Genomic DNA, 27,935 nt, shown 5'->3' on the forward strand with positions numbered 1-27,935 from the left:
CAGCATAAAGTGTTGGTTGCAGTTTCCTTGAGTTATGTTAACTCTTGGAAGAGCCATAACTTCACACACAGATAGTATTCCACACATCTGTCCTGAAACAGATGTCTGTTGTGTCTGACTATACAGATTTGCGATTTAATGATCAATCAGATGTTTGATGTTTGAGCAGCAGTTTTCATAGTGCGTTCAAAATGTTTGACTTAGTATGCGTGATAAAGCAAGTAACTGGAGACATTCACTTTCTTTTCTTTTCTTTTTAAGGGTGTGTAGGTTTCCTAAGCGCTTATCTTATTTAAGAAAGCAGACTTCTGTCCCTCTTACTCTGCTCCTTTCCCTGTGTCTAAGTTCATGAAACTGTTGGCTCAGTTTAGAAAGCCGTTGCTGGAAAGATACCTGGCATGAACATGTTGCTTAACACAGAACTGGTTGTGCCTTTTCATCCACTGGTTGCACCCTCTGTTGTTTCCTGGGCAGTCTACAGGATGAGGAACAAGCAATCATATTCGCTCTCTGCTTATAGGTGGGAGCATTAGTAGGAGTTGGTGTGCATGAGACACCTTTGGTACCTTTTTAGAAATGAGAATTCATAAGCTACGTCAAAGCTTTTTTCTAACCTTGAAGGTTTTGAACCTGGGGTCCAAGAAATACCACTGCATTGTGATTGCCACATCTGTGCCATTGACGGCCATCTGAGAGGAAGTAAGAGATGAAGGAGTGGCTAGACAATGTAGACAATATCTAGGAAGAATCCTCAGTCTGCATGGGGATACTCAGAAACCCCCACTTGGAGGCTTCAGGTGAAGCCCAGTGCTCTGTTGGTTTCTTTAGGGTTTAACAGATTGGGAAGAATTGTTTTCTTCGTGGTCATAAATTCAAAAGCTATGCACAGGTGCTAAAAGCAGAGTACAGAGTGGCAGGTTGATATCATTGCCAGAACCCAGGGGACAAGTAGATGAAATAGGTAGCTCTGGAACATGAAATCTGTGAAACTCAACAACTCAACTTCCAATTAAGATGATGTTCTTCTAGGTCCTTTATACATATACACACACACACACACACACACACACACACACGCACACGCACACACAACACACACACACACTTTTTTCCCCTCAGATATTTTAATGTCATATGCATGAGTAATCAGTCTGCTTGAGTTCTTGCCAAGTATTCTCAGATACACAAGAAACGTTTACTTCTTCTATAACAGAGGTTCCCAAACAAACTTGTTTTGGCCTACCATCCCCTTCTCGGGGGAGGGAAAAAAAGATCTCTTAGTGACCCCCTGAAAATCTACTTTGTTAAGCAAATGAACAAACAGAATGCACACCCCACTCCCCACCTCCCCACTGTACCTGATGCTCCTGTATCCTCACCCACACACCCACTCCTGCCTCACCCATCATTCCCACATCCCCACTACCACCTCAGAGGTGGTATCGCCCACTGCAGGAAACACTCTTCTAAGTATTTGCCTTTTAAGATGACTTACTCTGTATAATATTCTTTGGGGAGTAATAATACCACTGAGTAGAGAAAGAAAGTCAAGTATCCATCAGACAGTGGTTCAGCCTGCTTAGTTCATTCCAGGGAGCTTCTCGCAGTTGGACAGAGTCCTGACTTACTGCCATATGAAGAAGTAGGAATGTTGACCCACTCAGAGGTGGGTCATATTTTTCTTTAGATGAAGTTAGATGTTCTGAGAGATAAAATAAAGAACCAATTAACTTTCACACCAGACTGATAGAAAGTAGAGTCACTACTGATCTACATGATGTAGTAGGTGTGTGCAGCTGCACTGTACATCATTCATAAACAACATGTACTTTTGATGACCTTTTTAGGGAAATGTCACATGTAAATTCACCATTCTGTATTCTTGATTAAAAATGCTCTGCAAAGGATTTAAGCCATTGTTTTTAGTAACATAAGTGATTATATCATACTTTGCCATTACATCATCATTGTTGTCATCATTTCCTTTCATATGAAAATTGGTTGATGTTCTAAATACAAAAAAAAACTCTTGAGGTATGTCAGTGCAACTTAGTTTCCAGTTTTGACCTTGTTTTAGTAAATGTTAATTTTACTACACAAATTTCAAAGAGGTCTCTATCACCTATGTAGTACAATCTTTTATATAGTTTTTTTACATGAGTATAGACATGTAAATGATCAGATTATACATCTAGACTTTTCTATTTTTAACAGAGCATCAAGAAGAAAAACACAAACAAACAGGAGATGAGTACATACCTGAGGTTCATTGTCTCCCGCATGAAAGAGAGGGTGAGTCCTGTAGAGGGTGTTTCAGAATGTCCCCAGATATGTGGCAGCTGTGCTTCATTCTTTACAAATTAATGGTTCAGTTAGATTCAGAACGGTAGAAAGGGACAGCTTTCATGTGGTAAATATTTCTTTAAAAGACTTTTAGATTTTTTTATTTCCTTTCTTTTTTTTTTTTTTTTGGTGTGTGTGTGTGTGTAGGTATTTGTCAGCATTAGGGTAAAGCATTAACATCTTATCAGGTGAAAATGATAAATGTTTAAATGTGAAATGCCACCTTAAACTTTGTAGGCTTAGTGCATCTTCCCAGTCATGACCACCTTTGAAGCTGATGTCTCTCATGACTGTTGCAGGCCATAGACCTTAATAAAAAGGGGAAGGATGGCAAACACCCGATGTACAGAAGGCTGGTGCACTCTGCGGTCGATGTCCCCACCATCCAGGAGGTAAAGCACTGCACCCTGCCCCTGTTGTGGTCCCCACACCACCACCCAGGCCCGACTCTGGCAGGCAGCTACCGCTCGAGTATTGAGATGCTCATTAGGAGCCGTATGTCATTAGGAGCAAGGAAGTGTCATCTTTTAAAACGTCTGCTTTTAAGCAACCTGTAGATTCTCTTAAACTGGTCGGTTAGGAACAGTTCACTGTTCCTATCTAGTAGTTTCTATCTATCTAATTTCTAACTATCTAATAGGCTGATCTGTCTAATGTTTCAGACACAGAGTTTTCCTACCTAGTTTTAGTAGTCTTGGATTTTGTCTCAAGGAAAACTTAGAGCATAGAATTGACTTACAGTGTTGGGGAAAAAGTGAAAAAGAACTTGAACAGAACAAAGATTGTAACTTCATTATTCTTAGTTAAAATTGTGAAGAACCCAGCTGCCATTTGTAGCCCTCTTCCCTGACTGCTCTGCCTGCCTCCTTCTCGAGGTGCCACTAGCCCTCTAGCTATCTGATCCCAGGAAAAGACCATTCACTGAACAGAAAATAAAGAGGAATACATTATTTTCCTGCTCTCAGGAGCTTACAGTCCCCACAAATGCAAGTTTTGATGGTGTTGCTGTCCAGAGTCAGCAAAGGAGCTTTGGGAATACGGAGCATCCATGCCTGGTGGCATCAGAAACTGAGGGTGAAAGTCAAGCACCGTCACTGGTGAATAGACACCAGACAGGTTCCATCTTCATCTGAGGGACTCTAAGGTGCCTCCTTGAAGGGCCCCTGAATTTGGTCTTAAGAGAACTGTAACAGGAAAAGTGAGTCTGATTTCTATAGAGATCTTAGCATGCCAGCCTATTTTTAAGCAGAGCTCCTAAAAGCATCACCCACCAGTATAAGAAAATTACTACTGTAACTTTGTCAACTCTTTCATACCAAAATTTTCTCTTTCTCCTTCCAACCACAAAATCCCTGGAATATCCTCTGTAATCTTTTTCTTTCATTGACTGAAAGAATCCAATGACAAAAATCCTTTATATTTATCTGGCCAGTATAGGAGAAACCCTGACCTTGTATTGCCCAGAGGGATTTAAGTTCTAAGAGTTACAAATGTATCTCCTTCATAGAAGCAAACCCTCTTTGTCTGGGCTATTCTAAGCTGTGCTTAGTTCTGGCTTACTCCTGGTGGGGTTTGGTGGACTATATGTGGTACAGAGGCTCTAACTAAGGTCAGCCCCAGTATAAGGCAAGTGCCCACCCTGCTAGACTGCCACTCTGTAACCCCAACAGTTCTTTTTTTTTTTCTGTTAAGTCTTTGCTTTCCTGTGTTACAAAAATTATAGGTATGAAGCTGGGCTCTCAGAAACCACCCTGAACAGTTTACTTCCTCTATATACTCATCAACAGCTTGTGCCCTGTTCACAGATACTCACTCAGGCTGCAGAATTCTCTGTAAATCAGTACAAAGGATCTCTGATCTGCCACTCTTTACCGTGCTGTGGCAATCTAACTGATGATGGCGCTGTGAGTCAAAGAGTAGTTGTGATGGCATTCTGGAAAACCCTGCCGTGCCCCACACTCAAATCCTGTTCCTTTAATGCCGTTGATTTCATTGGTTACTCTTTGCTGTTTGTTTTGCCCTCTGCAGAAAGTGAATGAAGGGAAGTACCGAAGTTACGAGGAGTTCAAAGCTGATGCTCAGCTGCTTCTGCACAACACAGTGATTTTCTATGGAGGTTGGATATTTCCTTTACCTGTTTTGTGCATCTCATACCTTGTATCTTTCCTATTATACTGAGAAATATCTAAAGAATCTATGTTGTGGGAAACATAAAATGAAAGGTGCCTGTGAATTTTATTTTGCTGCTTGAATTTTATTTCAAATACACGATCTTATTTGAAATGATTATGTCCACGCTTTTGTCATACTTATGAAAACTGCAACTGCCTGTGTTAATTTTATAGTTTGAAATAGGTATTGTCGGGGATGTTGGTAATAGGTGATCTCTCTCTGATTTCAGCGGACAGCGAGCAGGCTGACATGGCACGGATGCTGTATAAGGACACATGTCATGAGGTACTCCCACCTAGGAGTAAACTATTGCTGTGGTCAGTGTGGACCCCCTGAGTCTACTCTTCTCAGTACATTTTATTTTACCATTTCCTTTTACATTTTGTTTTCATGTTTTTAATATATAAAAAGAATGCGAAAAGAGGAAAAAAGAATTCAGGCAGAATTGTGCTTAGAGAAAGCACAGGATTCTGGCAGAACTGCTTTTTAGAGTTCATTATTAACTTCTACAAAGAAACTTTTCCTCATCTGGAACTACCCTTAAGAGAATTAATTAGGGGCTAGAGCAATAGTACAGTGGGTAGGGTGTTTGCCTTGCACGCGGCCGACCCAGGTTCGATTCTCAGCATCCCATATGGTCCCCTGAGCATTGCCAGGAGTAATTCCTGAGTGCAAAGCCAGGAATAACCCCTAAGCATCGCTGGGTGTGACCCAAAAAAGGAAAAAAAAAAGAGTTTGTTACTGTGCATATATAACTGTTTGCACTGGGTAGACACCCTTATACTTCTTTGATTTGGTTTCTTATTAGACCACTCAGGCAAAAATAAACAACAAAATTCCTATTTCTACTTAATGGAATTTTTAATTTTATTTTTGTACTGTACCCAAGTGCAGTGGGGGTATGAGGACCATGTGGTGTCAGGTATTTAACCCAGGAAGCCTATATGCAGACATGCAGAGCATGTACTTCAGCATATGAAGTTATTTCCTCAGCCCCTGCAATTCATCTTTCAGGGAAGGTTAGTAGTCTGTCTCACCTAAAACACCCATAGCCTTCCTGTCTTTACAAAAGTATCTCCATTCAGATAAAAGGTAGTGTTTCTTGGATTCATTTCAAGTGTTGTGTTAAAGATAAATAAATACTGAGTATCTGCTGTGTCATGAAGTCTGTTAGGAGGATTAAGATGCCATTCGAGGTATGGGCAAGGAACTGCTCTCTGGAGAGAGAGATTTAAAAGAGAACATATACACACATGAAACAAACCAAGGCAAAATTTGGCGCGTTTTGTTTTTTTGGTTTGTTTTTTGCTTTTTAGGACACACCTGGCAGTGCTCAGGGCTTATTCCTGGCACTCAGGGATCACTCCTGGCAGGGCTTGGGGGCCCATAAGGTATTGAACCCAGGTTGGCTGTACTCAAGGCAAGAATCCTGCTTGCTGTACTGTATTACTCTGGGCCCCCAAATTTAAATTTTCAAGGAAAGCAATCAGGTTGGGACTGGAGCGGTAGTATGCAGATATGGTGTGTTTGCCTTGAATATGATGGAGATTGTGGCTTGCTCTTCCTCGTGGCTTGCTAACTGGAGTGAGAAGACATGTCTGAGGAAGTGGCATTGGGTCTGAGTGCTGGTCAGTGGGGATCCCAGTGAGGCAAGAACAGGGTAGACCCTGAAAGGCCTTGTGAGAGCTTGCCCTCTACTCGCAGGCTGTCTGGAAGCACACAGGAAAGTGGCACAGGGGTTGCTTATTAAGGGTCAAAATGAAGACTATGTCCTTGACGGAATGTGAATTTACATAAATAAAACATTTAGCGTGTGTGTTCTATTGACTAAAACAGGTGCTTCTCTTTTTTTCAGCTGGATGAACTACAGCTTTGCAAGAATTGCTTCTATTTGTCAAATGCTCGTCCTGACAATTGGTTCTGCTACCCTTGTGTATGTGAATTTTTTATGTCATAAATTGGGTGACATACTGCTTAAAGAATATTATTTTCAGTTTGCCTAGTTTATAAGCCCTCGTAAGTGTTTCTGTGTTATACATAGTATATATGGTTTTAATGAGTATGAAAACTGAAACAAGGGTGTGGGCAAGATGGCCCTAGGGCCGGTGTGCATATTTTGCATGCAAGAGGCATGGGTTTGACACACAGCACGCCCACCATCCCTACCATCCCTCAACCATCACCAGCAATCCCAGGATCACCAAGCTGGGATTAACCTCTAAGATACAAACAACCCAAAATTGGGACCCCTGTCATTTTGAATTTTATAATGAGGAACTTAACTTTATTAAGGGACCCAGTGTTTAATCTTTGTAAGTTTTTGGTTTTATTTTGGGGGCCTCCAAAATAAGTCACAGGACCTAGGGACCAACTGGAAAGTGTTCAAAAAAAAAAAAAAGTGTACACTTTCTGTGGTTCAGCATTCAGGACTGAGGATGTGCTGCTGCTCCGTCCCTGTGGGGCTGGAGCTGGAACCAGAGTCTCGTGCACGCCTCTGGGTAGCGCCCTGGCCCCATGCTACTGCTCGTTTCACAGGAAGTCGGAGGCTTGTACTATGTTTTAAGACTGTAATTTTCCCAAAAGTGGCATGATTTCCAAGGGCCCTGACAGATGAGTGCCACATAATGGCACTTGAGAGAAGCTTTTCTTCAAGAGGGTTCCTGTGCTTGTCAAGTCAGACCAGGGTTTCTAGCAGACTTCTGGCCATCACAGGGCACATGTAGAAAAGTTGTATTCTGCATGTCTGCCACTGATAAACATGTGGCCCTTTCCTTCAAGGGTTCGTCATTCCAGAGAGAGACTTTCAAACAAGTGGCTTTCCTGGTCTAGGAGAAATGAAAATTCATTTTGCTACTTTATTTGGGGGCAGGGAGGGAACAGGACCAAATGTACTGGTAGGCATTTGAACCAGGGTCTGTGGGATGTAAGGCAAGCATCTTAACAAGCTCTGTACTATTTCTTCAGTCCCACATGTTGCTACTTCCGTGCAAATCTTCATTTGGGGCTGGGGGTAGGTGACTAGTGGTGCTCAGGCCTGATGGTTTTAGTGCGTGGCATTGAACTCAAGACATGAATTATGCAAGGCATGCACACCGGCTCTTTGGAACTATCTCCTAGGCCTCTAGTTTTAAATGTGTTTTGAATGAAGGTACAAAAAGTCAGCTGCAGTGGGGAAAAATTGTATGTGTTTATGAGTTAGAAAGTAATGACTTTCAAAATAGTGGGTTTGGGGCCAGAGAGATGATGCTATGCTCAGTGGGATGAGTGCACACTTGGCGATGCAGGAGCGCTGGCTTTGACTCCAGAGGACCATTGGGTATGGAGCAGAACCCACAGAAGAGTGGCTTATGCTAAAGAGTTAAATATTAATGATACACCAAGCACTTTGAAGGCCATATTAATGATACATCAAGTACTTTGAAGGCCATATAACATGTTAGAACATTTTATTTCCAGATACCTAATCATGAACTGGTTTGGGCTAAAATGAAAGGTTTTGGATTCTGGCCAGCCAAAGTCATGCAGAAAGAGGACAATCAGGTTGACGTCCGCTTCTTTGGGCACCACCACCAAAGGTAACCTGCCATGCGCACACAGCAGTGTGAGTTGGGGGCTCTGGTGGGAGACCTAGTCATGCCAGCAATCTGGAACATCTGCATCAGACACCCTAGCCTGAAGCAGCACACAGTGTGACAGGCAGTGGTTCCTACACATTGCAGATGTCCAGGGCACGTTTCAAATGCTGTTTACTGAGCAGAGCAATTTCAGTAGCTGACACTGTTGAACCCAGAAGCAGGGTTTGAGATTCATCATTTGTTCATTTTGTAGGGTTGTGACACAAGCTGTCTCTGTAGGTCTTTGTCCCTAGCATGTGGACAGGAATAGCGCCTTGGGACTGGGACTGTGCATGCTCACACGTGCCAGGCTCTGGGCTTGAGTCATGGCACCAGAAAGGGTGGTGGCGCATCAGGGAGAGGGAGTATCACCTCATGGAGAGAGTGTCAGTTTTGTAATGTGCTTAATACCTTCCATGTACACAAGATACTGTTTACAGTCGAGTGTCTGTTGTTGGGAAGCAAAACTAAAAATGTAGTTTTAGTTAGTAAAAATGTAGTTTTTGTTAATAGACAGCAAAACTAAAAATGTAGTTCCATAATTTGTATATGCTAACTAAAAATTATTACTGTAAAGTTATTCTACATGATTTTATATAAAGACTGAAACATAGGACTACAAAACTGCAGCTGCTTTCTTTGTGATGTCAGTAGAGGGTAGAGGTGACAGAGATTAGTGGCTTCCAAATCATGCTTGCGAGGTTTCCACCGACCATGGGAGTCTTCTCTCATGCCTAGAGGGTAAGGGTCTGTGCAGTCCTTATTACAAAGATGCCACAAAATGAGGGATTTCATTCTGCCCTGCAGGGCTTTCTTTCTTACAAGCTGGGGGCTTGGGCCACACCTGTGGTGTCCCTGGCGTGGTGCTTGGGGAAGACCAGGTGGTGCTGGGGATGGGTGGAAACAGGGCTGCCCATGTACAAGGCAAGCACCTGAACCCATAGACCATTTCTCCAACCATGAGGTTTTTCTTCGTCCTCATTTAGTTATAAGAAACCTACAGATAATGCAAATTTAAAAAAAATACTTCTGTTCTTTCATAGCTAGGTGAATTTATACTGAGAGACATTTAGTAAATGAGACCATAATTTAATATAAAGGAATTTTTATGATATACATTGTTTGCTTCAGTTTTCCAGGTGCTCTGTAATTAAATCCCTACTATGTAGTACTCAGTAGATTGAGAAATATATAAGTTATAATTAATCATCTTGTTATAGACCTGGAAAAGATGTCCATAAAGGCCACTGACTGACTGTAAGTTTTTATTACTCTTCTTATAAGGCAAACTTGCAGAGCCATTTTTATGTCCAGGTTAATGGTATTAAAGAATACACACTTATGAGAGAGCGATTACCAACAGTAGTCTTTTCCACAGTTCATCTTTTTTCTTTTTTTTTTACATAAAAGTGAGAGCAACACAGAGCTGGAGAGAGTCCAGCAGGTAGGTAGCTCACCTGGCATGCAGCTGATCCTAGTTTGATCCTTAGCACCTCATATGGTCACATGAGCCCTGACAGGTGTGGCAAGAAAAGAAAAAGTGAGAGTAACAACTTTGAGCAGGAGACTTTGGAGCATAGAGAGACAGGATATCGGGGAAGGGACTCGCTCCACACATGGCTGTCCCTCAGCACACCCCTGGGTGTGGCCCCCAGCATCTTCTCCACCTCATTCAGACACCCCAAAATAAAGGGCTTTGCATTAGGCAAGAACATGCTAGATCCACCCTGACTAACACTGTGCAGCTTACAGCTTCTAGAAGAAGAAAAAACTGGGAGACTCACTGCAGTGAGTTGTGCCAGGGTGGGAAAGGTTTTTATGCCCGAGGAAAAGAGTGGCAGAGAGGAAGGGCCTGCCCTCCCCTGGTGGCTGTGGAGCTGGAGGGTGGAAGGCACAGATCAGGAAGAACTGCTAGGAGATTGGGGGCAGACAGGTAGAATGTGTGGCATTAACTTCATTTCTTTCTCAGACCACTGACCCTTCTTACACTGCTTCAAATAGAGCCCAGTTAAATTAGACCTCTCCTTAATAGACAGGCATTTTTCTTTCTTTAGTGGATCAGTGTTTGCCAGTCTCTGATGTAGCCCTGTTGTACCAGTTTACCTCCTAGTTCAGAGGATGCTGGATAGATAATAGTGCTTTTTTTTCTTTTTGGGTCACACCCAGCGATGCTCAGGGGTACTCCTGGCGGTGCTCAGGGGACCATATGGGATGCTGGGAATCAAACCTGGGTCAGCTGCATGCAAGGCAAACGCCCTACCTGCTATGCTATCACTCCAGCCCCGATAGTGGTGTTTTTACAAAATGAAATGTGGACCAGAGAGCTCAGTGGACTGGAGTGCATGCATTGCATGCAGGAGTGAAAATGGATTAAAAGAATTGTGAGCAAGTCTAAGAACTCTGACAACTGATCATAGTTGCCTCACTTTTTTTTCTACTTGATAAGTTTCTGTTCATACCAGAAATGCCTCAGCAAATCAGAATATTTCTGTGAATAAAACCCCACTGCCATTGTGGAAGCTTCTGACTACCCTCGCTCTGCCCACAGGGCCTGGATCCCCTCTGAAAACATTCAGGACATCACAGTCAATGTCCACCGGCTGCATGTTAAGCGTAGCATGGGCTGGAAAAAGGCCTGTGATGAGCTGGAGTTGCATCAGCGTTTTCTTCGAGAAGGAAGATTCTGGAAGTCTAAGAATGAGGACCGAGGTGAGGAGGAGGCAGAGTCCAGCATCTCTTCAACCAGTAATGAGCAGGTGAGTGAGAAACTTCAGTTACTTTTGAAGTGAGGTAAATGAGAGGTGGTGAGATTCTTTCTTCTCCTTCTGTTGTCTTTGGGCCCTGCCGCAGCTGTGCCTGCGGGTGTCTCCCTGTGGTACCATGTGGTGCCAGGAATTGGAACCTAGCTTGCCATATGCAAAGCATTTCTCTCTGGCCCTCCCATCCTTTTGCATAAACATTTGTGAAGAGGTCTGCCAAGGAAATCAAAACTGATCTATAAAGAGAGAGAAAAGGCAGAGCATGCTGCCCTCCAGAACTGGGCCAGCCGTCTCCTTCAGACTGGCCGCCCTAAAGCGGGCAGTTGGTAAGTGGTGGCTTCATGGTTTTCAATAAGCTGATGCAAAAGGAAGCAAGTCATACCTCACCTCTGGGCCTGTGGCTGACATCTTCAGTAGTGGAGAGTTTTCTGATATCTGGAATAACAAACTGTTACTTCTGTGATGCCTCCAGCTAAAGGCCACTCAAGAACCAAGAGCAAAGAAAGGACGACGGAATCAGAGTGTGGAACCCAAAAAAGAAGTAAGTCGCCTGCCTTGCAGTGTCCAGGTGACAATTAAAAAAGGAAATGTTTTCCAAATCAAGGTACTTGAATTCACAGCTACTTGTGAAATGCACTGTCCTCCCCCAGGCTCCTGACCTTGCTGTCCTGCTGTGACGTGCTGAGAGTCCGAATCACTTAGGCTGAGTCGGAAGGCACTAGCTACATTGCCTAGCTACTGGTGTTTCCACATAACATTATTGTCACTTTTATTATTAAACATTCTTCGTAGGTTCGTGCCTGGAGTGTTTAGGGGATCAAACTTGGGGTCTCCTATATGCTACGTATGTTCCCCACAGCCATGCTTAGTTAACTCTCTGGTCCTCTTGTAGCATTATTGAAAAGAGAGTCTTAACCGATAAATTCGGCCAACATTTTGAAAACTGGAGGAAACTATAGTTAAGGTCAGACTTAACATGACACCATATGCACACCTATCTATCTATATATATATAATGCATTGTATATTTTAGACATATACATATAATCTGTTTTGATTTGGAAGTACACCTGGCAGTATGCTCAGGGACATTGTGTGTTGCTGGGGATCAAACCGGGGATAGCCACATGAAAGGCAGCCGCCTTACCCACTGTCCTGTCTCTGTCCAGGCACATACTTAAAACCAGGTTAATCTGGACATAGTCTAAACACATTCAGTTGGGGGGGGGGCGGGGGGTGTAATGTATATGGATGCTAGTCCAAGGAAGTGACTATAGTAAGTTTATGATAATTTTACATATTATAAAAAGGTATAACATTTATGCCTGGTCTATTTTAAAGGTCAAAATTGTCAGTAGGTAATAAGTTTGTACATGGAGTTCCTGTTTAGAACCATTGTTGCCATTAATTGCTGTGGCTTAAACATGGAAACACATTTAATTGTAGTGGGAAAAAACAGAATTTACCATCTAATTTTGGAGTAGTTGTAGGGTTGAGTACCAAGCAGTGGCGCTCAGGGGACCAAGAGGTGTGGGGATAAAACCCTTTTGCGTGTTCTCCAGCCTCCTGAGCTCTCCAGCTCCTTATTTATCCAAGTGGGGTTGGTCACATACAAGGCAAAGTGCCCTAACCCCCTGTACTCTCTGACCTCAGTTATGTTTTAAGCAGCAGTTTATTTATTTTTTTAATTTATTTTATTGAATCACCATGTGGGAAGTTACAAGGTTCTCAGGCTTATGTCTCAGTTATACAATGCTCAAACACCCATCCCTTCACCAGTGCCCATATTCCACCACAAAAACCCCAGTATACCTCCCACCCCCGCCCCCCCACCCCTGCCTGCGTAACTGATAAACTTCACCCCATTTTCTCTTTACTTTGATTACATTCCATATTTCAACACAAAACTCACTATTGTTGTTGGAATTTCCCCCCCCAAAAAAACAGCCCTATGACAAGGAAGCATTTGGTAATTAGTTTTCCATTGCTGAGAATGAAGAGATACGAAGTCGCGCTGCCACAGTAGCAGCCGCACGGTTTAGGATTTCTGTATTTTAGTATTTTAGTAATTAAGTCCAGGGAGATTTATGTTAGAAATTGCATCATTTCCCTTCCTGGGGCAGTATGGGACAGTGGCTTAGTTCACAGTCTAGAGATATGGCTGCAAGCAGTTTCTGGGACCAAAAGTAGTCTAGCTGGCCTCCGGGTCGTGGTCAATCAGCAGCAAAGCAGCCGCACCAAAGTGTGGCCGCCCGGGTCGAGTCTCGGTGGAGCGCGAGCCTGTATTGGCCCCGGCCCAAGACTGCCCAAGCGTCCTGCTGTTCCAAGTACGTAACTCTGTTTTGTTTTTTTTTCTTCTTCCCACGCCACCAAATTCATACCTTTTTTTTTTTTACACCCCCCCTTTTTTAAAATTTTTATTTATTTTTTTTTACCTCGAGTTCATACCTTTTTTTTTTTTTTTTAATTTTTTTATACTTTATTTATTTATTTTTGCTTTTTGGGTCACACCCAGCGATGCTCAGGGGTTACTCCTGGCTTTGCACTCAGGAATTACTCCTGGCAGTGCTTGGGGGACCATATGGGATGCCGGGGATCGAACCCGGGTCGGCCGCGTGCAAGGCAAATGCCCTACCCGCTGTGCTATCGCTCCGGCCCCTCGAGTTCATACCTTTAAGCAGCAGTTTATTACACTGCTGTGCATGTATGTTTCTCTGTCCTAATGGAGCATATTTGTGAACGAGTGAATTCTTTGCTTCCTACCTATGCACTTTTAGGAACCAGAACCTGAAACTGAAGCCGTGAGTTCTAGCCAGGAAATTCCCACAATGCCCCAGCCAATTGAAAAAGTCTCTGTGTCAACTCAGACCAAGAAGTTAAGTGCCTCTTCACCCAGAATGCTGCATCGAAGCACCCAGACCACCAGTGATGGAGTATGTCAAAGCATGTGCCATGACAAATACACCAAAATCTTCAATGACTTTAAAGACAGAATGAAGTCTGATCACAAACGAGAAACTGAGAGAGTTGTAAGAGAAGCTCTGGAAAAGGTAAAGCAGCCCTGGCACCTGGGCAGGAGAGAGAAGCACCTTCCCGCATGATCTGGCTCCTCTTTCTCTGCATTCTGGGTTCATCTAGTTTCCCTTGGTGCATGTTCTGTTTAGTAGTTACCCAGCTTGGGGTGGTACTTTACTTTTTTATTTTTATAAAGTTGTTCAAAATAATTTATTACATTTGATATTCTAACACCAGTCCCACCACCATTACACCTTCCCACCACCATATTTTGAATGTTTCCACGCCGACGCCCAAACCCTGTCCCTCAAACAGGACCTAAATTATTTTGTATTGCTTGTTATGAATAATCCCCTAAAAATAATCCGAAAAACTTTCCTTAGAGGAAAGTATGTGAAGTATTTTGCCCTGGAGCCATTAAGCCCTTGTATAAGAGATTATTAACATGTTGTTAAAGATTGAGCCTTGTGTGCTTGTGTTTGTGTATGCTACTCTTTGTATATCAGTGGTGTAGAATATGAAATGTTGCTTCAGGAAGTCTAAAATTTTAAATCTGGTAATGCAGCTGAGGTTAAATTTTTTTTTTTTTTTAACTGGATGGTCACTTGGGGTCTGGTGTCTGGTGTGTTGCTCTGCTGTTCTCTTTCAAGGGATTTATTTGTGAGTCTCTGGATCATGGTCAATAATGAGCTTATATGGTGCCAGAGGCAGTTCGGGTGTGACTGTCAAACTACCAGAAGCACAGACAGATGGAGGGGAGGAGCCCATTCCCAACTCTGTCCAAGCCTGAAGATTTCAGTCACAAGTCCAATAAACCTGGGTTTTTCAGCAGATTCACTCATGGATGAGGCTCATCCGAGCCTGTGGAGATTGGCTGTGAGCATGGTGGTGATTGAGTTCTGGAGGTTTTCAGTTGTTGGGGTGGGGAGGGGAACTCACCTATCGCCCTCCCCCCTACTTCCAGGTTCCCCTGGATGAGATTGGTTGACTGAGTGGGGTCTGGAGGGATCTCTGTGGTGTGTTGCTTTTTTTCCATGAGATTTATTCGTGAGTCTTGAATTGGTACTTTACTGAGCTCTTGCATTTCCTAAATCATTTTCATAAACTTCATTTTTTATGTGACTCGTTATATAGGTAGATAAAAATAGGTATACAGATCAGATATTTACTGTTAATAAATCATAAATTTATTTTAAAATACTCAAATTTTTTCATGATCCTCACATCCCATTAATAGGTTTGGACCACAGTTTAAAAAGCTAGGTCCTAAATAAGACAAAAGGTAGTTTTCTCACCAGAATGCCTTTAGAGCTCTCAGTGCAAATGCAGAGCTGTATTGTTTAGTTAGAAACTGTAACCTAACATGGTGGGGAAAATGTTGGAGGGAAGGTGACTGGTGGTGGGATTGGTGTTGGAATACCGAATGCCTGTGACAAATCATGAACAACTTTGTAAACCACAGTATTTAAGTAAAGAGTGTGTGTGGGGGGGGAGGGGTACTGTAATCCAACATACTGGCGTCTGTTTCAGCTGCGTTCTGAGATGGAAGAGGAAAAAAGACAAGCTGTGAGTAAAGCCGTGGCCAATATGCAGGGCGAGATGGACAGAAAGTGTAAGCAAGTGAAGGAGAAGTGTAAAGAAGAGTTTGTAGAAGAAATCAAGAAGCTAGCAACACAGCACAAACAGCTGATTTCTCAGACCAAGAAGAAGCAGTGGGTAAATACCATTATTTTTTACAGTCTGATTTCTGGAGCTATACCTCAGGTACAGTAAAAGTAAATCTCCTAAGATATGTGTGAAGTTGTCCCTGAAATGAATACAAAGTTGTGAGCTCTCATTTTAAAATAAATTTTATTGCAAGTCCCCATCATCCTTCAACTCACGCTCTTCCTGATTATTGCTCAGAATTTTGATGAGATTGTGACATTCAGTATCACGGTCACAGATTAAGGATTCTCAGACTTTGCTGCCCTCAACTATACATTAGATAGGAATAAAGAAATTCAATCATTTATTCAACAATATTGACATCTCACTGGTTGTCTCCACTTAGAAACTTCGTTAGTTCAGTTTTCATCGTCTTCTCACTCATGCTTCTGAGACCCTCCACAACAACAGTTTAGACTATTAGGTTTGAAGGGCACAGCCTCATGCTTCTGGCTGTGTATATACCTCACTATACTCACCCCATCAGGATGTTGAGTCCCTTTATCCATTCTGCCCCCTTCCCTTCTGGTAGCCATCCTGTATTTCACATTGTATAAGAAAGATTTATATTGCTTTTTGTTCTGCACATCAAAATGCCCAGTAATTATCTTTCACTTCCTGATTGATTTCACTTAGCATAATCCCCTAAGATTCATCCAAGTCATCAATAACAAGATTTTATCTTTTTTAATAATGACTGAATGGTATTCCATTGAGTCTATAACATATGATCTCTTAGGAATTGGTTTTACTGTTTTTCAGTTTAAAGCTTTCCATACCGTTTCACAAGTGGCTGCACCACGTACATTCCCACAACTGTGAAGTGGTATCTCATTGTGGTTTGGGCTTACAAAATTTCCGTGATAACGTTGAGCATTTTTTTCATGTGTCATTGTGCCAGCTGTGTGTCTTCTTTAGAGAAATACGTGTTCAAATTGCTCATTTTTTATTGGGTTTGTTGAATTGTTTTTGTTTTGAGGATCAAAATGGTGTGGGCCAATTTGATGCAAAATCATGTAAGGCCAAGTTGAGCTTAATTTCTGAATCCTGTGGTGTGTTATTATCACAGGTTTTTTTAGTTAGATGTACTTTTGTGTATTTTTTGCTTATGGTTCCCTTGCTGCATAAAATTTGGTTTTAACATTAATGTACTTACATGTAAAGTGTCATAATTCTTGATTTCATCCAGACTACATTCTATAGAAGATCTGAATGTATTTAAACATCATGAGGGAGGTAAACACTGTGATAAAGATAAGGCAGACAGGCAAAGTAAACTCTAGTATGTAATTTAGAAGAATGTCTGACAATCACTAGGTGGAAATTAAGATTAAATTAAAATGCTGAAGGTCAGCACATGCAGACAACCCTAATCTTTCTTTTTCACCCTTCTTGCAATGACAAGTGAAAATTAGAAAAATAGCAGTGAAATCATGAAAAGAAATGTGAGCTCAAGGTGATTTTCTTGCATGTGGCCGACCCTAGCTCAGTCCCCCGTTTCTCACAGGGATTATTTAAGAAACTCCCAACTCACCATGGTTGTAAACTGTCATTTTAATATTGGTACTATTGGTGAATTTCTATGATTTCGTCCATTTTATACTGACTCAATGGCAATAGTATTCATTCTTTTTATCTGTAGGATTAGGAGTCAAAATCTTGTTTCATTTGTCTTGATTCCATCTTCATTATACCCTTCCCCCTGCTACACTGGGGTCTGTTTCCCCCCCCCTAACTCTGAGGTGGAGATCTCAGTTACTAATTTAAGATTTTCTTTGTTTATAAGTTTCCCTCAGAACACTGCCTCCTGTTGTAGTAGTTGTTTTATAAATAGAGACATTTTCCAGTTCTGCTTTTTTTTTATTTTGGGCCACTCCTGGTGATGCTCAGGTCTCCACATGTGGGGCCAGGGATCAAATGGCTGCACGCAAGGCAAGGAGCACAACACAATATTTTGATTTCTTTATCCCACTGTTATCAGAGGAGACACTTTATATATCTAAGGTCATGTGACATAGTGTCCATCTTTATCTTGCTTACTATTTGCATGCAGTGGCATATGGGACACACCCTCTACAGCTGAGCCTGATTTTCTTCCTGTCCTCAGAGTTTGTTGGTTATGCCAAGGATAACCTCAGGTGTGAACCCAGTCTTCCTGGGTCTCTTACAGGGCACGTACAGTTGTTTGGTTCTGGCTTCCAAAGGTGGCTCTGGCCGCTTGATGGAGAGGAGCTGCCACAGTGATCCCATCCTCCCCGCCTATACGGTCAGAGTCGGGTAGAGAACCCCAGTGTTTGAAGGGCAGGGGCTGCCTCTGTGCCTGAGCTAAGGCTGAGTGCATTTTACCAGTTTAGATGCTTCTGGAAGCTCCAAATCATCTTTTAGCCAGATCTGCAGGCTGCTTCTCCACCATCTTCCCAGGATCCTCTCAAGACCTTTGTAAAAAAATAGAGATCATTTCTGCTTGTATTGCCTCTGGGAGTGACTCCTTAGAGATGGAAGAAGTAGTGTTCCAAAGTAGCTTGTACTTGCTGGTGCCCGCTGTTCTGTTCAGGACTTAGATCGTGTGGAAGTTCTTGGTGGTCTCTCCGTTGGCTGAGTGTAGCCCTGGGTAAACAGCATGATTTCTCGTCCCTAGTGCTACAACTGTGAGGAGGAGGCCATGTACCACTGTTGCTGGAACACGTCGTACTGCTCCATCAAGTGTCAGCAGGAGCACTGGCACGCGGAGCACAAGCGTACCTGCCGCCGGAAAAGATGAGCGTCTCCACGAGGACTCTTCTCAGACACAGCGGTTTTTGTTTCCAAGAAGCCAAAATTGTTTAGAATTTGCTTCCCATTTTGCACCAGCCTTTAAACACTTTTCGTGAAGAAATTTTGCACAGTAGTTTAAATCTTTTGTTAGTGCTCCTCCAGAGTTTTTCGGGGGGATATAAGTAACATCAGTGGAGGGTCTTATTTTAAATAAAATTTAAAAATTTGTTGCATTTTCAGCAAATTTTAAAATGTTTTTAGGTTTTACAGAGATTTTAACCTTTAAACAACAGATCTTTAAAAAAAAACAACAGGTGAATACAGAGAACATTTAAAGTAATCTATATGCAAGATCTGTGTCAGAAAGAAATCATACTACCTGGATGTGGAACTTGATGTATCTTAACCTGGTTGAGCTGGTTTTGTTCAGCTTCCTTCACTGTTTAAAGGCATTATCTGTTGGTCATGCCAGTGGGTACATGATTGAATTTAGGGAACAGGGTTGACACAGCAGGTGCTAGTCCTGCATATTTTTTCTTAAATATTTCCCAATTGTGTTTTTCATTATTTCTTTTCAATATATAACTTTTATAACAAATTATTAGCTTTGATCTTGTAGTTTAAAATTGCAGGGAAACTGGGGTAATCTTTTACTGAGCTGGATCTTAGAGAAAAATGAATATTTAAAATTTAAAGTTTGCACATTTCATCTTTGTCCTGAGTGCTTGTAACAGAAACAACTGAAAATTTAAAAAGCCAAAAACTACCTTTATCCATACATGAAATTATAGATGAGGCATATAAATTTTCAATGCTTCCCTTCCCTCCCAAGTATCATCTGATTGCCTATTTTCTGGTGTCACATCGTATACTGTAAGGTAAAATTAAAAAGAAAGAAAGCACTTACATTTCACAGGAGCTGTTACAGTAATGGGCCGTTGCCTAAAAAGAACTCCATCACTGTACACAGAATGAAGAATAATGCATGTCAATTTTTCTTGTATTAAAGATGCCGTGATTTGTAAAAAAGTCTGTATTTTGCGGAATGTCTGGATTAAGAAGCGTTACCAATAGGAATGGATCGATAGTCGAATGATTTTTTTATATATACATATATAAAATAGAAAAACGTAACATTTTTTTTAAAATCTCACAAGTTTTGTTTTTTTTTTAAAGACATCTTAGACCAAGTCCAATTTATCAGTTATTTTTTAAGGTTAGAGAAATAATTTGTAAATATTTATTTAGACCTCTGATATTTATTAAAGCACTCACACACAGTGGAAGTATCGGGAGTAAAACCTTTAAAAAGTTTTCTCCAGGATTTTCAGGGTCATTCTACAGGTGGAAACAGAACTATCTTCTGTGAAAATGGTCCTTCATCCAGCCCTGATACTGTTGCAGATGGCGGGGACAGAAGCAAATACTAGCCCTGAATTATACAGCGAGGGGCATTCTGGTCAGGGTCCCTCCTTGTTTTGCAATCAGTCAGTGTTACCATGAATCTGTGGTCTGAGAAAGACATTGTAACCAGGAATACTTACCTTCTCTGTTTTTAAGTTTTGAAACTTCGATCCAACCCTATGAGAGCAAGTTATTGTGGAAATATTTTTGGTGTAAAATCATTCCAGAGTATGTACTATTTAACTGATAGCTGCATGAAAGTAAGATTCGTGTTACTTTGGCTTTTTTTTGTCTCTGTTGACACAGTTGCACATTTCCAAGTTACTACAGCGTGAAATCTGTGTGTTTAAAAAAAAAAAAAAGATTGTGGCCTGGTTTTGTAAAAGTTTTAGGTAAAATTCCAATTGATTGTTTTAGGAATCATTATTAAAAATTTTCTGCAGATCATAAAGCTATAATCGAGGTGTCGAGCTTAGCCACTATGCACATTGTAATTACTCATTGTGGCTGTCCAGTTTTATGATGCATTCTGGCATTTTGTAAGCTGCTCTGACTAGCAATATATAGATTCATTTAATGTGTTAACATTGGTTAATAAATGTATTTAAAAAAAGGCTGGCTTAAAGTGTTGGCTTAGCTCTGTGCTGAACACAATCATCTATCACATGCTGACCAACATAACCTAGCTTAACCACAGGAGACTATGCACCCTTATTTAAAATTACTGTATTCTGAGAATAAACTTTTACTTAAAGTGAATTTACTTTCACCAGTTAACAAAATGTCAGGTGTGTTCACTACAAAACTCGCTCATAACACTTATGATGGCTAACTGAATACACAGAAGTTATCTTCCATAAACATCTGAACTTTACTAAGAGATTATTTTCAGTACATCTAGATTCCAGCTGCCCAAGCCACAGACTGCAGCCCCCACGAGTCTTGCAACTGAATGTGGAAGTGAAGGGCCATTACTAAAAATTAATTTCAGATCAAGCATGTAGTGAATCCTGGTGTTCCTGGCAGCACTTGGCCTCTGTTGCCTGTCTTGAGAGAAAGGTGATTGTGAGTAGAAGCAGTTTCAGAAGCCCTGGTCTAGACCCACGTGTTCCCTGTGCCACTTCACAGCAGTTTTTGCATGATGCCGGGCCGGATTCCCTTTCTGTCTAGACAAATCCCAAATTGATCAGCTCGCCTTTCCTTTGCCTTTGGCTGGAGACACTAAGGTCACCCAGAGAGTTTGAGAGATATTGCTGACCCCAGGAGGGTCCTAGGGTGCCTTCTGAGCACCACCTCTGTAACAGGAAGCTGGACAGATAAAAGGTGAAGAGCTTCAGGTTCCAGTTCTAGAAGCAATGTGAATGACTTTTCAGCATTTCAAACCGAGTTCATACACTAAAAATGGTGGCAATCAGGGGGGCTGGAGGAGGGGTAGGTCAGGTAATGGACCACTACAACAGTTTAGAGGGATGTGGTTACTCTGGATAAGGACTGGGTGCTGAACGGAGGCAAAGGGATAGGTATGATGACCTGTGACTAACAGTTTTGTAAACCACAGTGGCTATACAACACAGTGGGGTCAGAGGGTTGAAAAAAGTACAGTGGGCAAATACTTGCATATGGCCAATCAGGGTTCAATTCCCAGCACCCCACATGATCCTCTGAGCCCACCAGGAATGAGCCCTGAGTGCAAAGCCAGGAATAAATGCTGAACATCACCAGCTGATTCCCCACCCTATCCCCACCACCAAATACTTGAAAAACAACAAAATCAGTGGTGGCAATGGTCCATTATATGTTATAAATTTTTGCCACAATAAAATGTTAGCAGGATGGAGAGATTGCAAGGGGGTAAGTCTCATATGCCTTGCCTGACACAAGTTCAATCCCTGGTATTGTGTATGGTCCCCTGAGTAATCGTTGAGCAAAAAGCCAGGAGTAAACCCTGGTGGATGCAGGGGCCCCACCCCTAAATGCACTGCAGCACTGTTGTCCCATTGTTATCGATTTGCTCAAGCAGGCACCAGTAACATGTCCATGGTGAGACTTGTTACTGTTTTTGGCATATCAAATACGCCACAGGGAGCTTGCCAGGCTCTGCCATGCTGGCGGGATACTCTCGGTAGCTTGCCGGGCTCTCCAAGAAGGATGGAGGAATCGAACCCAGGTCAGCCGCGTGCAAGGCAAACACCCACCCTGCTGTGCTATCGCTCCAACACTCATCCCTGAATAGTTAGAAAATAGGCCAGAGAGAGCTCAGCAGGGTAAGCACATATGCCTTGTATGCAGAAGGCCTGGGTTTAGTCACTGGCATCAGTCTCCTTCAGCACACCAGGAGTAGAGCTGGCAGTGGCCCTTGAGCACCACCTATTGACAGGAACTTGGCAACAGACTTCCCTGCTGAGATGTAAAAGGAGCACAACACCCAGCAGCCCTAGGCAGTGAGCAGACAAGGTTGCCCACTCAGCTGGCAAATGAGACTGAGTCAAAGCTCAGCCTTTCCCCCTCCCCCCCACAAGATCAACCTATTTTGAACTCAGAAATGAATCCCTACTGAGAACACAATGGGCTGAGTGCAGGTTTGGCCCTGAGGGAGTCCTTGGGCTGAGCCCCGGAACCGCATGGTCCCCTGAGCAGAGCTGCAAGTGACCACCCACCCCCCCAGCACCGCTGCTGGGTGGATCCCAGTCCTCCCAGTGCCCAAGAAAGGAATTCAGAACCAAAGTGAATTCTCTAAAGATTTTCACACAGCTTACATAATTTAGGAATCAGCAATCTGTGACCAGGACAAAAGGTGGCTGCAGTCTGTTTCTGAAGCTCACAAGGCACACACAGCATTTCCATGGCAACATACCTGAAGAACTCCAATGGAAAGAGAATGTCCATGCTGGGGCCATAGCTTTCCTCTGTGGTGAGTAGCATTGAGTCGTGTGCAGGCAAACCTAGAGCATATCCCCGAGTCCTGGATGGAGGGATGGTAGCCCTGGTGCCTCATACCTGTGGAAGGATCAGCCACTTCACCGGAGCTCAAGGAGCCAGAACGTCAGGGTTAGCCAGCCCCTCACCAGTCACCTTCAGAACCAGGCTATGGTGCTCCAGAGGGGTCCCCTCAACATCCCAGTCACCACAGGATGTATGGAACAGTGTGGCAGCTTGTGATAGGGACGTCTGTCACCTGAGGATCCATGGCAACCCAAGTCAGCAGCTCCGGGCTCTGAGTATGGGGGCTCTGAGCCAGCTGCACTCACAGGAAGGGGCAGAGGCCACAGGGGCTCTACAGGGGCAGCTCAGCAAGTGCCCTCAGTGCTTCACCCAGATGACAGGTGGTTCGATCAGGGTGGGGGCTCTCTTCTTCAAGACGCAGGACTCGATGTAGCCACCTATGAGAAGCAGGTCCAGAGGAAAGGACCCCAGTTCAGGGGCGGGGGGAAGGTGCGCGTCAGTTGGGCGGTTTGTCTGCATCCACCTTCCCTCATGACTTCTGCTCTGCGTCACCTGGTGGTAAAGGAACTCCCTCACCGGCTTCCACCCAGGTCGGAGAGGCTGAAGGCGCCTGGCCAGGCCAACCCATGAGAGGGTGCACTCACACTGGGCTCTTTTCTGCATCTCTCGTGTTGTTGCTGCCTCCCCCTTTCATGGATGTCATTTTCCTGTATGATCATCTCTACCTGGTGAGGAATGAATGACTTGTTCACTGACCACAGTGCCCGTTTCTTCCTCCCACCCGTCACTGGCATTTCTAGTTGTGTGTCTCCGGGACCGCATGGGCTATGCCAACTTGCTGACATGAGACCACAACACAGGCCCCACCCCTGCAGGAGGCCCAAGCACTGTGCTCCAGAAACATCTGTCCCACCTTCTCTGTTGGGAGTGTCTGAGCTCTGAATCACAGGCCTTGGTGCCATGAACCCTTGAGGAGGCCAGTGTCCTTCCCCAGGTGTTTACTGCAGGCCAGCCAGGGTGTGACCACGGCTGCCCTCCCTCCCCAAGACACAGGCACAGCTCCCCTCACTCCTGCTTCCCTCAGCCACATCCTTCACGGGTCAGTCTGTCCCCCAAAAACACACAGTGCCCCTCCAGGCCACACCCAGGACGTGGGGGAACCACCTACTTCACAGGGTAGGAAAGGGAGGAAGATACCTCACTTGTGCTACCCACTTTCCAGACTCTTCTGACCCAGGCAGCCCTGAGGTCATTAGGACGGAGACAGAACAGAGAGGAGGAAGCCCCTTTACCCCACCTCAGACCCCTGCACAGGACCCATAGCTCAGTCTATGAGGTAGGATGAGGTGTGAAAGCCCCACAGAGAAGACACAGCGAGCTGCAGCCGAGTCACAAAGGGTGGTCTAAGGAAATGGCTCTGTCCAAGAGTGTCACAGAAACCGCCCTGTGGCTTCTCTTGAGGTGGACAGACCCTCGTGTCTCTATGCCAATAAACCAATGCAGGACTAATACACACAACTGTCTTGACTGCCAACCAAAGCACTGCTGCATGCATCCAGGAAGGCCGCACTGTTCTTGAGGGTCTGAACGTGGCACACAGGCACTCATAGGCATCCACAGGCACGCATGCATACACGCACATGCTGGCCAGAGGGCCCGTGTGTGGGTGCCCACTGCTGCTAGGGCCCAGAGGAGAGCCTGGGCTCTGCCTCCCACAGGGGGTCTGGGCACAGCGCCACCAGCACTGTCCTCCACTCAGCGGGGCTGATCTGGGGCTGAGTCAGGAGCTGGCGCAGCCCTGGCACACAAGCACTGGGTGAAGCCCGACCAAGGAGTGCAGACGGAAACTCCACAACTTTCATGCTCATCAGGCTGAAGGCCAGTTAACCTTCACTGCGTCCCAAAGACTGGAGTTGTGAGAATTCTTAGATCCTGGGCAAAAGATAGAGCTTCTTGCCATCAGATGCAAACAGACAATTTGGGGGCACAAGAGTCTCGGGGAGCCCTGGCCAGGCACCTGCATTCAGCGAACAGAAGAGCTTGCACACACGACTCAAGCTTCCTGCTGTCCCCAGCCAATAATCTGTACAACTGCAGCAAAAGGTGAACAAATAGACTTAGATATATTTCAAAGAAGTTAAAAAACATTTCACAAAACATTTGTTGCCATAGGATTTCTTTTTTTTTTTTTATCAATAATGCCCACATCAAAATTTAAACATTGTTCAAAGTATGATCATCTGTGCTAGGAATTCGACAAATCATGTAAACAGAGTCAGCAAATGGCCCTGTCCCAGCGCCTTCCCGGTCTACGCGGCCCCAGCATTCCAGGGGACCAATTAAGAAACTGCTATTTCCAGAGCAACAAAAATAAAAGCTTTTATTTGTTCGTTTGAATATAAAACAGGCGTTATCACAGATGTACAAAGCTTACCGGTGGTTTAACATATGAGAAGGTGGCTGTCCTTTCACATAAAAACCTAGTTTGAAACGGTGGGTTGGTTGAGCACATGAATTTCTCTAACCAGCCATCACACTCTATGAAATAACGCTGCTAACATTCAACTGATAAAAGGGACCGTCTCCCTTGGGTAAAGTGTCAAGCAGGATTAATATATATAATAAACAAGCACCATGAGGAAGCCGCCCTGCTGGGTCCAGACTGGGATTCAATGTTCTCGGTGCCCCCCTCTGCCGATCACACGGTTTTGTCTGACTTCAAAAGCACAAGGTCACGAGACAAACAGTGTCACGCTCTCATGGGTGATTTTTCCACAGTACAGTTTCTAACACAGAACAATCCACCCTTATTGCTGAAGCGGTGGTACCCCCGTGTCCCCGACACAAGACCTCCATCCCGGCTCCTTTACTCTGGACCTCAGATCCCATCCCAGGGGCCTTCTTCCCTGATGTGGATCTGGGGACGGCCGTGATGTCCACCTCAGTGGAACCACACAGCTATCTTACAAATGTGCTTCCTAACTGGCATCTTCGCACAAAAGTGTGTGCAAGAAAATGCCTTTTCCTTCTATGTGGGTGCAGTCTTCCCACTGGGAAGCAGAGGGTTGTACAGGTGTATGTCTGAAACATGTACAGAAATATTTTACACCTCAGGAAGTCAAACGATATTTTAAAAGTCAAATGATTTTTGGAAATGGGAGGGTGCACCTCACATGCAGACAAATTAAAAAAATATGCCGCTTAATTTTTTAAAAAACAATTAGCCTTGGATCTCAGGAGTCGAATGAAACCCTTTTAGCAAGTGGCTGACTGCTGGCACCCTGGAGAGGCAGGTGTGGGCTGCTGACGCTGTCACGGGGGACCTGACACGGCCAGGCAACAATCTCAGTCACACACCATTCCAGACACAGTGGCCACTGCAGGGCGGGCGTGGGTGGGTGGGCGGACGGAGTCCCTTGGGCATGGCTGACGCCTCTTCTCAATTGGACACAAGCAGGCTGTCCCCATCACGGACAGCACAGGCGAGCAAGGAGCATCAGAGGGCTGTGAGGAGCAGCAGCCAGGATGGGCCAGGGCGTCCGAGCCGGAGTCCCCAGGGGGTCACACGCAGGCTACTCCAAACAGTGCCCTGCGAGGCATTTCAGGCGACAGGGCAGCAGCTGGCCCAGGGGCTCCCCAGCTGTGCACATCTGTTTATTAAAGCTGTTCCAGAAACTGTCCGTTCCACACAGAGGCCACTGGGGAGGAATCAACACAATGCACTGCACACGGCCAGAGGCTCTCATTCCTGTCACACCAAGGAAGGAGAGAAGGTGATGTGACCAAAATAAAATAAAATAAAATAAATGCCCGGAAGTGCAGCTATTAGAGCCGAACCTCTGCCCCTGTGCCCGGCACCCCCTGCATCGGCCGCCAGCGTGGCAAAGGGCGGGGCTCCTGGCGCTGTGCTGCTGCAGTATCTGCATCTACAGGACATGAAGGGCACCATGCAAGTGACAGGGTCTGCATCGAACCTGGAGTCTCCTTTGTCATTAGTGAATTTATATTTCATATATATATATTTGTTGTGATACTATCCACGCAAGATAATACAACACTTTTTTTTATATTAGCAAACATTACAAGACTTTAATATTCTTGAATGTTTCTCTTTTATACTTCTAAAGAGATCAAAATAAATTAAACGTTTTGTACATAATTACATAGGAAGAAGTTAACTTATTTTCTTTTTAGTTTAGTACAAAGATATTTGCAAGATAATTGCCGAAATACACCTTATTGATCATTTCTTCTCATTCTCTGTGTTGACACCAAAGGCTGTACAAGCCAGCCTTCATCTCTTCAGCACATCTCTGACGAAGAAGCTGCTAAAATCTAATTGGAAGGTGCAGTTTGGAAGGTTTACTCGTACCTCAACAAACTTTCCTAAGAGGATGAGATTCAGCAATGGCTTAAATGAGTAACAGGTCCATGTCATCTGATTCCATGACACAGTAGAACAGAGAAAACAATTTTTGTTACACTACATGAACTGTGGAAAAGATCCCATCTGGAGGGCAGAATAATTTTTAATTCTATTTTGGTTTAACAAAATACCACTTTGACGAGGAAAGCACTGATTATCCGGTATTTTTTTAAAAAGAGAAAAAAGGAAAAAAAGTGTTTGAAATGGGCTTTTCCAACAAACCGAAGGCAGTAACCCGAAGTCCTTCTGAACAAACTTGTGTGTTAATTCACGTCTCATGTTCCGCTCACACCGACCAGCCCGCGTGGTCTCCTCCCCTCCACGAGACAGAGGCTGCCCTCCGCAGACGTTCCCTCGCGCCGGCACTCGAGCCCCTGGACAGGTCTCAGGGCCAGAGGCAGGACTACATGTTGTAAGCCACGTAGATGGGGTCCAGCTGGTCAGCCAGGAAGCCGTCCCGCAGGTGCATGCGCTGCTTCTCGCCCCGGGAGTTGATGGGGATGACGCCGATGTCCACCACCACCACCACCCCCACCACCAGGTAGTGCTCCTCCAGCACCACGCTGGTCACCAGCGGCACCAGGTCCAGGGCCTCCTGCTCAGACCCGTCCAGCTCCACCACCACCACCAGCAGGTTGGTCCAGGTGAAGACGGCGCTGGAAGAGAGGACCCCATCAGTGCACAGCACCTACGCCCACCTGGACCGTCCACACCAGCCTGACCGCTGGGCACAGTTCCAGGCTCTGCCTTCCCAGCGGCCACTTCCTCCCGGCCTCTGTGACATCAACTCCAGCCCCT

At 44.1% G+C, this 27,935-nt stretch overlaps 2 protein-coding genes across 12 annotated transcripts in view; one reads left to right on the top strand and one right to left on the bottom strand.

The window, feature by feature from the left end:
- ZMYND11 (zinc finger MYND-type containing 11) overlaps positions 1–20,386 on the top strand; it is a 99,655-nt gene extending 79,269 nt beyond the window's left edge. For all 10 annotated transcript variants that reach the window (XM_055138161.1, XM_055138155.1, XM_055138159.1 and 7 more), the window contains 11 exons: positions 2,215–2,292; positions 2,643–2,735; positions 4,372–4,459; positions 4,745–4,800; positions 6,371–6,448; positions 7,972–8,090; positions 10,678–10,885; positions 11,361–11,429; positions 13,666–13,938; positions 15,434–15,619; positions 18,249–20,386. In XM_055138161.1, coding sequence (XP_054994136.1) covers positions 2,215–2,292; positions 2,643–2,735; positions 4,372–4,459; positions 4,745–4,800; positions 6,371–6,448; positions 7,972–8,090; positions 10,678–10,885; positions 11,361–11,429; positions 13,666–13,938; positions 15,434–15,619; positions 18,249–18,371 — 1,371 coding nt within the window. In that variant the 3' untranslated portion in view covers positions 18,372–20,386. The remainder of the gene's footprint in view (positions 1–2,214; positions 2,293–2,642; positions 2,736–4,371; positions 4,460–4,744; positions 4,801–6,370; positions 6,449–7,971; positions 8,091–10,677; positions 10,886–11,360; positions 11,430–13,665; positions 13,939–15,433; positions 15,620–18,248) is intronic.
- Positions 20,387–24,815: 4,429 nt separating this feature from the next.
- The window catches only part of DIP2C (disco interacting protein 2 homolog C), a 193,753-nt gene continuing 190,633 nt past the window's right edge, over positions 24,816–27,935 (bottom strand). For both annotated transcript variants that reach the window (XM_055137625.1, XM_055137624.1), the window contains one exon: positions 24,816–27,793. In XM_055137625.1, the coding sequence (XP_054993600.1) occupies positions 27,541–27,793 (253 nt within the window). In that variant the 3' untranslated portion in view covers positions 24,816–27,540. The remainder of the gene's footprint in view (positions 27,794–27,935) is intronic.

This window comes from Sorex araneus, chromosome 5 (assembly GCF_027595985.1).
Source record: "Sorex araneus isolate mSorAra2 chromosome 5, mSorAra2.pri, whole genome shotgun sequence".
Taxonomy (NCBI): Eukaryota; Metazoa; Chordata; class Mammalia; order Eulipotyphla; family Soricidae; genus Sorex; species Sorex araneus.